Below are 13,977 nucleotides of genomic sequence, written 5' to 3' on the forward strand. Positions count from 1 at the left end.
ACAACGCAACTAACACAACGCACTACCATTACAATGAAACTTTTACAACGCAGATCCATTACAACGCATGCCATTACAACGCATTCCATTACAACGCAGCTGCTATTACAACGCATGCCATTACAATGTAGGTATGGGAAAGTATTTAATTTAATTTTAACCCCTACACCATCCAACACTTACCCTACTATTACGCCCCCCTGGAGTTAGAATAGTAATTTTAACCCCTACACTATCCAACACTTACACTATAAATTACTTACCCATACTTACGTTGTAATGGCATGCGTTGTAATAGCAGCTACGTTGTAATGGCATTCGTTGTAATGGCATGCGTTGTAATGGATCCTGCGTTGTAAAAGTTTTGTTGTAATGGCATGCGTTCTGAAAGCATGCTTTGTAATGACATACATCCGTGGTGGCAGAGCCACACCCGCCGGCCCGCCATGACACATCTGCCATGTATTGAATTCCCAGGCCACAAGTGGGGAGTTTTTGCCAAAAGAGATTGTGCTGGCAAGAGGAAAGCACTTTTGGTGAAATAGCTCACTGCTGGCCATCCAACCATACCATGGCTGCATAATAGGGTGAGGTGACAATTAAAAAATAAAATTACAAGACAAATCCCCACAGTGGGGGGCTGTTTTTGAAAAATGCTCAGTAATTATCTAATGTGTTGGGAATTTTCTCCTTGAGTTAGAGGACCATTGATCCTCCCCACACCCCCACACCCCGTCCTGAATGCTGAGTACCCGCTGTACTGTACAGAAATACAATGGTTCCCCCACCTCTAAGTTGGGAGATGTGACACCTGTTGTTTTTTTGGTGATGTCCTGTTACTGATCACCTCTAAATGAGGCTTTTAGACCAAAGCTAGATTCCAGAGCTTTATAACAATTACTTTTTAGATAGCATTTTTCAAAAGAAAGTAATGTCAATTTCCCAATTCTGTTCCAGGACTTTCTCTCATACATTCCCAGGAGATAGGCTATGTTGTCTGCCATATTACCAAGGACAGAGGAAGCAGATCTGCTACGCACCAACACACATAGGCACTTCAATGACATCTAGGGACATAGCAAATTCAGCAATAAATGTTTTTTTTATTATTCTGTTCAAAATATTCTCCACTCCTTTTCAGGAGACATCCTGTGTGATAAAGGTGAAAAGTACATACAAGTGAAATGGTAAACTAGAAACATAGAAAACAATATTACAACGCCAGGAAAGGTTCTTTGTGTCACACCATTTTCTAACCTGCTTATGCCATACACTCCCACACAATCTGTAGCTTCCCTTTAGTTTCCCAGGAGTATGGCTTCAGTATGTGGGTCCTCACATGTTTTTAATGTATTTACTGTTTTTATAAAATGTCCGGGTGAGAATAGAGAAGCAGTGAGATTCAGAAACCAAGGACCAGAAATACATGAAATAGATGCTTTTAAAAGTCACTCGAGCCATCAAAATTGTTTTCCCTCCATTTTGGCTGCGGCCTTTCTTCTGTTTCTTACCCACGTGCACCGAATGGATATCTTTGAAAACATGTACAACGCTCATGTGGGAAATGAATCAGCAGGCCCTCTTCCAAAACCATGGTAAAACACGTGAGTTACAGTACAGGGCCGTGGGTGTTTAAATCTATAACATTTATTTTGTGGCTGAGTTGGGAACGTTGTGGGATTGCTGAATTTGAAAACGGTTTGGTTGCATGTCATTCACTGCGAGGCCTCGTCGCTAGCGTTGAAACGCATCATTGTTCAAAGCTGAATAAATATTCCTCTCCTTTCAAAGGCCAGGTCTGAATTTTGGTGAGTCCAAAACAGCAGGCTAACCCAGGGCAGACGTTAGAGTCCTGCTGATGTGCATACTGTCGCTATGAAAGGAGCACGGTACTCCGTACCCAGTGAAGTCCTTGCCTCGTGTACTGAACCAGGTGCTCCATACTGCTGTGCAAGGTGACAGGCCCCATTAATGCGTCAAGGTCGTTGAAGAAATCTGTGGACCAAAAAGATAAATTATTGCTTCATATCAAGTTTTCAATAATTTTAAAACGAAGTCATGCATTATGTATTGGAGCCTAAGCAGTGTTTGAATGTTACTCCAGCAACGAGATATCAGCTTTCGGCTGAACATTAATGCAGGCTTCGGCACATTAATTCGGCTGAACACCAATATATCCAAATTGTCATCTTCTTGTGAGGTAAACTAGCTCGTCAAACGTTCAGTGCTTAATTTGTGAAAATTAAATAGGTGAAAGGGCTTAAAGATTTTATAAGGAGCCCACTGTTGATTGCACTTTATGCCTCTTTTTTCATCACCCTACATCTCTTGCTTCTTTATCTGAGTTTTGCAGGTTTTTTAGGTCTCGTGACCTACAATGCGCGCAAGCGCATTGAGGGAGCGAGAATTCAAGTGCTCAAAATCCTCGTGAAACCACGGGCTTCGTTCCTGCGGTTTTCTTGATGTTCATGTGAATCACGTGAGCAAACAAGCACGCGCATTTACGGCCGCACAGCACATCAAAGGGCTTCGCCCAGCGTGTGCTGTGCGGCTTCTCCTCCCCTAATTATTCATGGCCGGCCGCAGGCCGGCCGTACTTTCAGTTTCCCGGCCGCTCAGTAATTATCAGGTCCGTGTTGTTTCACTTTGTCTCCGTGCGTTTCCCCCACCACTCGTGTTGTTCTCTCCCTTGTTGTTTTTTGCAGATTTGTCTCTCTTTTCAATCTGTTGAACCTGGTTAATCATACCCCTTTTGTTTTACATTCTCTGACTCCCTCCATATCTCAGCATTTCTTTCATGCAGTTTTACTTTTTGCAGACCTCGCATTGTCTTCATTACACGAAACACAGTCAGAAATAAAACAAAAACAGGACACTTTCACTTCTCTGAACCGTGCGCAATTTCGGACTCGATAATAGAGACCAATGCCACATTTTTTTTAAGTAACCCCTATCGTTTGAAGAAAACAGACTAAATCAAAAACAATACTTTATTTAAACACAATCACAGACTAGGTCTTCTGGTCCTTGCAGGCCATCACCCCTTTGATTGTTTACAATCAAATTGAGTTGCAATTTGCAACTAACCAGAATTTGGTGAGCCGACCTTTCCGTGCATAGGTCCGTTTACAGATTCCATACTGATCAAGAGAAATACTTGCAAGCAGACTGCCACTAGTTTTTGCGATCAGTATTATAGTACATCTGGCCTCCCATGCAGGAGACATCCAGTCGGCGCCAATGTTTTAAAGAGACGATCACGCGACGTATGATGTATAATGAGAGATAGTTTCTAGAATTGTAATAAACCCTGTTTTACGGTGCCGCCTTGCCGTGCGCCCTGCACACGGTTGACACCTACAGTCCTACGTTGCTTTAGCCCACCTCCCACACTCCCCGCGTTGCGTCCATTTCTCCCATCTTCCTTTGTGCTACCTTAGCCAACAGTGCTTATTTTATCTACTCCAGAAGGATGAACGGGTTGGTTGACCGTGCTTGTATCTGATCACTGGATCTTCCTTCTGGTGTGTTTGTTTCACCTACAGTCCTTCTCTCCTCTGTGTACGTATGTGGTGTGCTCACCGACAAAATTAGGCTTTTTAAAAAAAAAAAAAACTTTAATCATGCTGGATAGCATCAAAGATAAAAAAAAAACTTGGCAAAGCCGTTTCGTCACAAAGGCAAAATCTATTGGCCGTGTAAATGCTTGTTCCTTTACCTGCTACCATACCTCTTGTGATCCATGAAATAAAATATTTTCATTTTATTTCTTTTTTGGGAGGGCCCAGCAGTTGCGAAGCCACTCTATATTTCAAAAAACACTTTCAGATTACTCGGTTCCTCCTTCACTCACTGCTCTCTGTTAATTAACCCCACATGTGGTCCTTTCGGTAAATGTTTTAATTTTTAAATTTACTGCTGGGTTGTTCGGCATTGCAGGTAGTGCTTTCATGCAAAAAGAATTAGTTATCAATCCAAGTGGCAAAAGCCATCAGGACCGGTAAATAAAAAATATAACAAAACAAGCACTGGCGTTGCCAATAGGTCTCGCAGTAGGAAAGTTGGAGCTATTGGTTTTGTAAATGACAAAGCCCTTTATGTTTTTTAAATGAAAACAAAAATAAAAGGCATTGTTATTTGCAATTGTAATAGCTCCAACTTTCCTACTGCGAGACCTATTGGCAACGCCAGTGCTTGTTTCATCACTGCATTCTGTTTGTCACAGATTCCCGTTTTTCTCTACCTCCTTTCCTTTTTTTTCTGCCTTTTTAGGTCGAGCCTGGGCAGCGCATGCGCTGCTCGGCGAGGCATGCTGTTTTCGAGTATGAACTTGAAGCTCTGGCCACTCTACGCCATATTTTTCATTGGCGTGTGTTATTGTCCTTTGTAAATGCTGGCTTCTGATTCGCTAATAGGCTTGTTACTCCTTAGTACCGCCTTGTTTACATTTGTAACATCCCATGAGGACTAACCCTTTAACTTGTATTGATTGTTACATGGTAAGTCTTATTTAGTCTGTAAGCACTATTTTCTTTAATGAGCTTCTCCCACTGCAGGCACATTTCATTTACAAAAGATTGAGCTACTGATATTGTAATAATTATTTATGTGTTAATTATCAAAAAAGATTAAAAGACATCGTCATTTATAATGCCAATAGCTTAAACTCTTGCAAATGTGAGACCTACTGCATTGCAAATGCTTGTTCTCTCTTCCTCTTGGTTAAGGTCTAATGTTCCTTAACCGCATGCGTGCGGGCGGAATTCCGCTCGCACGCTGAGATTTTGTAAAGCGCATGTTACGTGACGAGCTGGGCTCGTCATGAGCGTGCGAGGAGGCTACCTCATGACGAGCCCAGCTCGTCATGAGCGTGGAAGGGGTTAAAATGAGTGCTTGCCTCTTTCAACCTCTGCTACAATTAACTGCAAGCCTCATTGTAAAGTTCCGTAATGCTATTGACTGCACAAGGCCCCTACTTCTGCAGCTTCTCAGACATTTTATAAGACGTTTACAGAGGGACATGGGTGATGCTGTTGCAGCTATTCAGCCTGCAGTGAGGAGAGGGACAGTAGTTAGTAGGGAAACATTTTATACAATATTTTAACTCAAAAACTGGTACGTAGTTCTTTTAACATTAGTAGGAAATCTATTTCAGAGGGATTTATAAAACCTCTTTTTATTGTTTCAGTCATGTGGTATACATTTAATGGCGCACTGTTGTACATTTGGAATACCTTCCTTGATAACGAGTATACATAAAAATTATGGAAATGATGTTCTTCCATCATAAACACATATGGCAACTAAACAATCACACAGACAGGTTTTTCCCACCTTTTTATCAGGAAATCTTTTCCGCTACGGGTCTCAGTATTAGTATTTGCGTAGGCTGTTAGGGATGCAGGTGTCAAGGGGGACACCAATCTGTGTTTACTACTTAGGTCGAGGAGGTCTCCTCTTGTAGTGTCTTGATCATTTTCTGCAGACTCAATAGAGATCTCGCTTTGGGACCTGGGTGAGTTAGACTATTCAGTGAAGGTTTGGGTCACTACCTTCCACATATCAGAAAGAGGCCATCTGTTTAATCCACTCGCCTCTTCTTGTGACAGCGACTTCTTCTGCCGTAGCCCTGTATTCTACCTCTGTTTGCCATCTAAGGTAGGTAGGGCCTCGTCTCGCCTTCCATGACCTAACAATCTGCTTCCTAGCAAGTGCAAGGCGGAGGTCTATCTGTTTATTGCCTATTTTCTTTACTTTCAGTTGATAAAACGAATTCAAAAGACAAATCTCAGGTGACTCCTCTATTTGTCTATCCAGAGTCCCACCAAGTGTCTGATAATAGGTGCCCAATAGACTTGTAAAACTGAGCCAATCCATACCAATCTATCCCCTCCATAGATGTCCTCAATTTTCCTTGGGATGAAATATGATTGGTGCAGGACATTTTTGTGATCTGCTCAGAGGACCCCTACCTAAAGTGCCACAGTGTCTATTTTGGTTTCCAGTGCTTCTTTAGAAACAGTGATTGCAGCTAGTATCTTAATAAGGTGCAGTTGGAGGAGTTCAGGGAGCACATCATGTTCTGGTGAGGTGCCCTCCCCATTCCCAGTATCAGTCCTTTTCAATAAATCAATCAAGTGGATTTATATAGCGTGGCTAATCACCCGGGAGGGTATCCAGACGCTTGGGGGGTCATTCCACTCAGTTACCTTTGTTACCTCTTCTCAGGGTTGGCATACATACAAAACATCGTTGTTGCTCTCCCTTTTCTATTTCTTCTCTAATTTTCAGATCCTGAAGGCACCCACACTTTGTAGCATGCCACAAGATTAGTGTGACTGGCTCTCCTGTTAGTAGCAAACCCTAAAGAAAAACTGAGCCTTAAGAGTCAAAGAGAAGTTTCAATAAAATCCTGAGCTAAGCCTATTTTTAAATAATGTACACGATAAGGCATGGTTTTCTTACAGCTACTGACATCTGCATTGCTTTTTGAGTATTGCATTGCTTTTTGAGTACGGCTCAGAAACCTTTGGGCTAGGAAATTGCCCACTGTCATTGCACTACTATTAATCTTGAGGTCCTCTCTCTTCCACATATTTTCTAGCAAGGGGTGCTTTCTTTCTTTCTTCTCATATCAAAGCAAAGGTTGCACACTGTTTTTGGGCAACAGAGCTATTAGAGTGAAGCCTGGCTCATGTTGTGTGGTATGTATGAATGAAGTGGTCGGAAGAAATATGATAAGTGGCCATAACGGGCACCAGGCATTTCCATGGTGGGCCGGAGTGGTTGTGGCTGGTTTTGTGCTGCGGGGGCTGCTTTTCTTATTGGGGGACTGTTTTGCAGCAGTGCTGCAATATCAGCCCCCTGTAAGAAAAGTGGGAGCAGTGCTTTTTGCGAGCACCCCCGCCAGGGCCGGTCGAGCAGCAACCTGCCAGGGCTGGTTGCTGGTCTCAGTCCGACCCTGATAAGTGGGCAGAATTTTTGCTCACATTGACATTTGAACATGATGAGACATTTCAGAGTTACTGTTAATATTTGTGTTGGAGCTTTTAATGACTCTTTTACAATTTGTGTACAATAGGAAATGTAAAAGCGGCATGCAAAAATAGGAAAATTTAATAGGATCAAATGAAAAATGTTACATCTTAATTTGTCAATACATAGTGCAGAAGTTACCACAAGCTAGTTGAAACCAGTAGGTGCCAAACGGTACCCACCCAAATTTTCTTTGGTGAGATTGTCTGCAATCTCCCAATAGTCGTAGCTGTGCAAGATGCTGTTGGTGATGCTGACATGATTGGCCGCCATCTGATGGACCCGCTGAGGGATACTGATGATGGAGGTGGGGGAGGGAGCTCTGGTACTAGAGACGGTATCTTGAGAGCCAACTGAACTGACAGGAGAAGGGCTTGGAGACAGTGGCGATGGAGTGCCCGCACTTCTGCAAAAAAAAACAACAAAAAAGATACATCACAATGGCTCAGCAGTCACATAAGCAAACTGTGCTGCTCTTTCTTTCTAGGGCTGATGACCCCTTTATTTGAAAAACTATGTCATTATATAGGTACACAAAATAGGATTTACATTCATTTTTTGAGCAGTCTTCTAAGAGGTCTTGCTCCCTGAAGGTGAAAGGTTGATAAGGATCTAGTGACCATGAAGTTGACTTACTCATTGTAGGTGGTGTTTATGACTTTTACGACAAAGATTCTGATATGGAGAATATGTATGTTCATCACTTTTGCAAACGAAACGAGCAGCAATGTAAATCAATCTTGATTAGCTTTTCACATGCTAAACAAGAGACTGCATATAGGGTGAAATCAATCACCTCTGTTACACATTATGCCTTAGGTAAGATGCGATTTGCAAAGTGTTTTTGCAGTCACAAAACCTGCGATTCACAAAATCCCCTTACTTTGCGACCACCTAAGAACTGGGCACAGTGCACTTAGGGCCACATGTATCAATAGATTGTGCACTCGAAAACACGCTGATTCTGAGAATTAGCCCATTTGCGAATGCAAAAAGTGCTCTTGCCATGTATCAAACCCAAAGCTGCGATTCTGTAACCTGTTATCGAATCAGAAAATGGGTTTGCGATTCGGTATTTGGAAGGGGCGTGTTTAGGGCGTCCATTCCAAAATCTGAATCCTAACTGCAAGTATGAATGTTTTGTGACCGTGAAAGCGGTTGCAAAATATTTGCATATTACCACCTACTTCAAGTAGGCAGAAACCCATTCGCAAATGGGAAGGGGTCTCCAGGGGACCCCTTCCCCTTGGTGAATGTTTGTAAAAGCATTTTTAAGAGCAGGCAGAGGTCCCACGGACCACTGCCTGCTCTTAAAAAATGAAAAGAAACTTTTTATTTGACTTTTTGTAAAGCATCTAGTTTTCCTTAAAGGAAAACGGGCTGCTTTAAAAAAAAAAAAAGATTGCTTCATTTAAAAGCAATCACAGACATGGTGGCATGCTGACCCCAGCAGGCCACCATCCCTGTGTTTTTTGCGATTCCTGGGATGGTGAAAATTGCGATCTACCTCAATAATATTAATGAGGTAGAGAGATTTGCGACCCCCTAGGAATCACTGTGTAAAACTCTTTGAGTTTCATACATTGTAAATTGCGATTACCTAATTGCGATTCTCAGAAATTCGCAATTAGGTATTCACAATTTACAATTTTGATACATGTAGCCCATAATGTACTTTGAGAGCAGAAAAAGCTTATTCATCTCTTGCCACACATTCCTAATCACAAAGTGCGGGGTCTTTGGAAGAGGTGTCTCTCTCCTCATTGGAAGTTGCAATGATTTGTACAAATGACTTAACTACTGACTGGTAACTGATACTTAAAAAATGGGTTGGTAATCAATTTGAAAAGTGGAAGCTGCCCTGTTGGGACAGTTTCTATATTGTGAACATTGGGGGGAAGCCTTAGGAGGAGCAGATGGAAGTCCAGTTTTTTTTTTTAAAGGGACTGGGACAGTTTTTTAAAAATGCTTTAAAAATGTTAACGTGAAGGTAAACCGAATGCAGGGATGGAAATCTCCATCCTTGTCCTTTGCAGACATTTTGCATTAGTGAGGCAGGAGGCAGGAGGTTTTTTGACCTCAAGTGAATGTGCATTTGCAATGCAACTAATTGGTGCATCAGTTACTATATGAAGGACAGTTTGCAAACCAACTGGTTTGCACCCTGCTCTGTGTATATCCGGCCCACAATTCCCAGACTAAAGAAGGACTGGAAGACAGACACAACATCTGTGCTAAGTGGGCCAGAATCCAAGATATTAACACATGTAAAATACATGCTTAAAATGGGTAAACAACCTTTACAATGCAACTTTTACATCACAGAGCCTTTACAACGCAACCATTACAATGCAAACTATTACAACGCATTGCTCTGGGGGGCACTCTAGGATAGGGAATAGGTTAATTTACTATCCAATAACCTTCCCTAGTGTCCACGGGACTGGAGTTGGAATAGTAAATTAAACTATTCACTATCCAGCACCCCAAAGCACTATGCGTTGTAATGGACTGCGTTGTAATACTTGCGTTGTAAAGGCATGCGATGTAAAAGCATGCATTGTAATGTCATACATCCTTAAAATGATTTGAACATTTGTTCAACTGCAGTGATTTGACTGGTATTGTGGTCTGCGTAGTTTTGAGCCTGCACTATACTCAGTGACTGTGACAAAATATTAAAAGCAGATTTAAATAGTGAACATTTTATCGCAAATTGCTGATTAGCCTTGGAATAGTTGCTATCATTAACAATTCAATGTTTCTCGTTTAGCCACCTCAACAGAACGAAAGGTATTTTTGACCTCAGCAGGATTAATGCTGGGGTCTACAGGTTGAACATAAACCTTAGCAGCAGGTGCACACCCATGAACCTATGTGACCTACAAGTAAATGAAGTGAGCAGAGGTCTATGAGGTCACATAATACCTAAGCATGCGTAGAACCTGATTTGTCAAAGATTAATGTAGCGGTGAGAGTGTTGTTTTACTTGTGGTTTGGATTTGCATTTGATGCTGTGGGAACGATCATAAGGTTGTCAGTTATAATGTCTGGCTGTGATGGACAGATGTTTGGGGGTTGTTTTTGATTTTGGGGGGCGTAACGTCTGTGTGATGCTTTGCTAGTACTGGATGAGAATAGGATACCTGCTGGTGACTAGTTGCTGAATTGGGTGTGTAACTGTTGACAGTTTAAGAGGGGTTAGTGACTGGTCACGGAAAATGCTGCATGTGGCGGACTTCTGCGATGAGCCTTGGAGTGGTGCCATGGCACTGGACATGGAGAGGTGATTTTTAAATCAGTGATAGCTGTATTATGTGTCTTTTGCCAGAAAAATGCAGTGATTTTTCAAGGCTGTAATTAGGTGGTTGGGGTTAGAGTGGCATGCTGGGTGTAAGAGTGATTGGATTGGGTGTTTGGGTTGACTTGGTGCCTGTGTGGAAACTATTGACCTAAGTAATCATCTGCCATTCACTAACGCTCCTTTTCTCAGACCACCTCTGCCATTTGTATCCTTATGTCACCTTCATAAGATAGTACTGGTTAACACTTCTCACTTGATACCACTTACTTTATTTTCTTGATCGAAGATTTCAATAATTAACAAGTATGATTCAACTTAAAATAATAACAACCCTACATGACAGAAGGCTGAAACCACCTAGGGAAGGGAATGGTGTAAACAAGGTCCTTGCAGGTCACTTAATTGGTGGGCCAGTGAGAAATCTCCTTTCAAGTATGTGGCTGCTCTCATTGCCTGCACCTGCAGCCTATTTCACTGGTAAGTTGTTTTCCTCCTTTCAGATGTTATACCCGAATATGACATTTAAGAATTGTGTTTTATTTTTCCTTACCACTCCCAATTGACCACAAGGAACAAAAATTGCCAATGACCCTTTAGTGTGCCACATGACCCAATATATATATTTATTACTTAAATCAATTGACTAATCAGGGAAATTGTCTATCCAAACAAATGTAGGATTTTGGAAACCTGTGTCATGTAAAGCTTGTACCTATGGTTCCAACAAAATATTAATATATAACATTTGAAGGCAAGCGAATACCTTTAAAAGAAAGCATAACATGCAGTACAGAATGAGTTGTTTATGTACCAGAATGTATTCGTTATAAAAAGTAAATTGATAGTACACTAAAGAAAGTGAAAATAAGAATTGTGCAAATTCTAAGGGTCTATGGAATCGAGATAGTAGCTATACAATATTGAAACATTTCTGGAAACAACACATCAAACAACTCTTCACATATGAAAAGTAAAAGAGTCAAAGTTGCTGGCTAAGTTTGAAGGGCTATAGGGGATATCGGAGATACTTAAATCATGGGAAAGTGATGAATGTGATCTTTTTGGATATTGCTTGAGTAATATGACGATTATGACATATTAAAAATTGCACACAAATGTGACCTAGAAGCACATATACATGTGGTATACAGTACGAGTCACATGGAAATTATCATAACTTCGAACTATGAGACAATGGATCCACATCACCTTTACACATACAAAATTTGATAAATATGATGTTGAAGTATATGCACTTTGATGTAGAATAATGGTAATATGGAAGAGATCATAACTTTAAGATAAGGGAGGAGTGATCTTTACTATTCTTTTTAAACATTCACCATTTGCACTTTGAGATATGGTTCTGATAGCAAGGAGATAACTGTGACAATGAATAATGACATGATGGATCTATTATTGAATTTCATACAGATTTCATGCAGGAATTGTTAATATTGGAGAAACTGCAGTTCTTGGACCTGGAATTGAAGACCCGGCACATATGACAAAATGTGACTCTGAATATTGAGACATTGAGATCGTGTCATAATTAGGCACATGCCACATTAAAATTATAGTTCTATAAATATTATAGCAACTGCAGCACTGAGCTAAGAGACACTAGATTGACACTGGGTTGTGCACTTTAAGCATTTTCACTTTGAGATATGGCTTTTATAACTAAGGAGTAATTTGAATTATAAACTATACAATAATGATTTTTGAGTTAATGGAATGATATTCAGATTTTGCACTTTAGGCATTATGCACTCTGACTTATGTTTTTTGATTAAAAAGGGATGACTGTGATTATGAGTTGGGACAAAATGAATCTATATTAACCAACACACTTAAAAGATAAATGCATGTGTAACTTTAGGAAAACAATCTAGTTCCAACTAAATTTCTGGGCAGTTCAGAAAGAAATATAACTTTTTACATAGTATTCCAAATACGAATTATGGATCCCCATGGACTATTATGCTCATGTCACTTGCAATTAAGGTTATATCTATACAATATGATTTGTGACTTTTAATGATATGTTGCTACATCCAAGTTCCTATGTTAACGGTTTATCAATTGATACACTCACTTTTATGAAGATTATGAAACACAATAATGATTATGATATTGTTCCCCGGTGTATATGAAGTGATATTTATGAAGTTTTAAAATGATGTTTATGTTTCATGATATAAAAATTGCGACTGTTTTTTCTGGTTGCTACTAGAAGGGTGGCAGTCTGATCGTTAGAAGTGAAAAGTAGTGAGAAAGGACTTTTTCTTCTTCTTTCTAAAGAAGCTTATGGATGTTTGCTGTCGTCCAGTTGAAGGTGTTCTGCCAAAACGCGTCAGCTATGCTTTTTATGTTCCCTCTTGTTTTGTTAAAATGATCTTTTGCACAATAAAAGTGCCTTTCTTTATTAAATTTGGCCCTGAGTGCCACTCTTCTCTTCTTATTTTTTCCTGTGGTCACTGAAGTAGTATCTGTAATGCAATATTTATTTATGTGTATATACATACACACAAGCATGTGTGTTTTAGTGTGTGAAGGGAGTTTCACACACAAAGCCTTAATAATAAATCCACATATTACCTATTGTTGTCTTAATGTGTTGAACTTAGTGCAACAGGTATGCCTCGACATAATTCCTATGCTAATTATGCCATCAGTTCCAAGCTTCACCAGTAAGGGCTTCTTGTGTTACCATTCAGAGGGGGTAAGACCATGCAGTTCGAGCAGGACTTTCTTATTGGAGCAGGACCAAAACTGATTTGCTTATGGTTGCTCCCCGGCTGTCGTGGTACTGGAATGCACCCCAAGCAACTGTCAGTAGCTGAATCTTTTGCAAGCATTCTGCCCATCACCTTTTGATGTTTTAACGCTATATGCTGGCAGCCAAACCGCAACTTGCAATATCTGCAGCCATCTAGGGGTCAGACTGTCTCATAAGCCATATTGGCTTTCTGACGGGCCAAAGAGAGAAATAGCACCACCAGACCTGTCGGATTTTGGCACATAGAAACTGCAGATTTCATGCAACTATCCCCCCTTCCAGCCAGCCAGGATCCAATGCCCAAATCCCAAGGGCAGCCTAGACTCATTTTATGAGACATGGTGATGCCTTGAGAAAAGGCAAGCCAGTATATCCTAGTAGCTGAAATCCCTCTTGATAGGCCAAGCAGAGATGCATGCAAGTTTCCTCCATTCCCTACTAGCTGTTAAGAAGCTGCTCACGGGATCGGCTTGTAAATTGTACTTTTGATGTTTGTTGTGTGTTTCTGTGCTTCAAACTACTTTGGAAGCAAACCACCACCACCTTCACAAAAGTCCATGGGCTGACCCAAAACAGGAACGATGCAGTACAGAAAGCATACGGCTGAAGAGGGCTAACCCTGGCAAGTCAATACCTCAAGTGGCCTGCCCCAAAATCCCTTTTTATTCTCTGCTTGTTGTACTGTTGTTGTGTCAACAGAAGGCTGACTATCCAGACATAATGAAGACAAACATTTTATGGGATATGCGACACCCAATAGTTTGCATGATAGTACTCTGAGATGCTTACGTATATTAGGACATCTGTATAAAGTGGGAGAGAACGTTTTCTAAATGAAGGTAAGTGCATCAATACA

General features: G+C 40.8%; 1 protein-coding gene across 1 annotated transcript in view; it reads right to left on the reverse strand.

Moving 5' to 3' along the window:
- Positions 1 to 1,083: 1,083 nt before the first annotated feature.
- Positions 1,084 to 13,977, reverse strand: part of AFF3 (ALF transcription elongation factor 3) — a 1,926,848-nt gene continuing 1,913,954 nt past the window's right edge. The window contains exons 20-21 of the mRNA XM_078658016.1: positions 7,218 to 7,441; positions 1,084 to 1,995 (exon numbers count right to left, since the gene is read on the reverse strand). Coding sequence (XP_078514142.1) covers positions 1,874 to 1,995; positions 7,218 to 7,441 — 346 coding nt within the window. The 3' untranslated portion in view covers positions 1,084 to 1,873. The remainder of the gene's footprint in view (positions 1,996 to 7,217; positions 7,442 to 13,977) is intronic.

This window comes from Lissotriton helveticus, chromosome 8, assembly GCF_964261635.1.
Source record: "Lissotriton helveticus chromosome 8, aLisHel1.1, whole genome shotgun sequence".
Taxonomy (NCBI): Eukaryota; Metazoa; Chordata; class Amphibia; order Caudata; family Salamandridae; genus Lissotriton; species Lissotriton helveticus.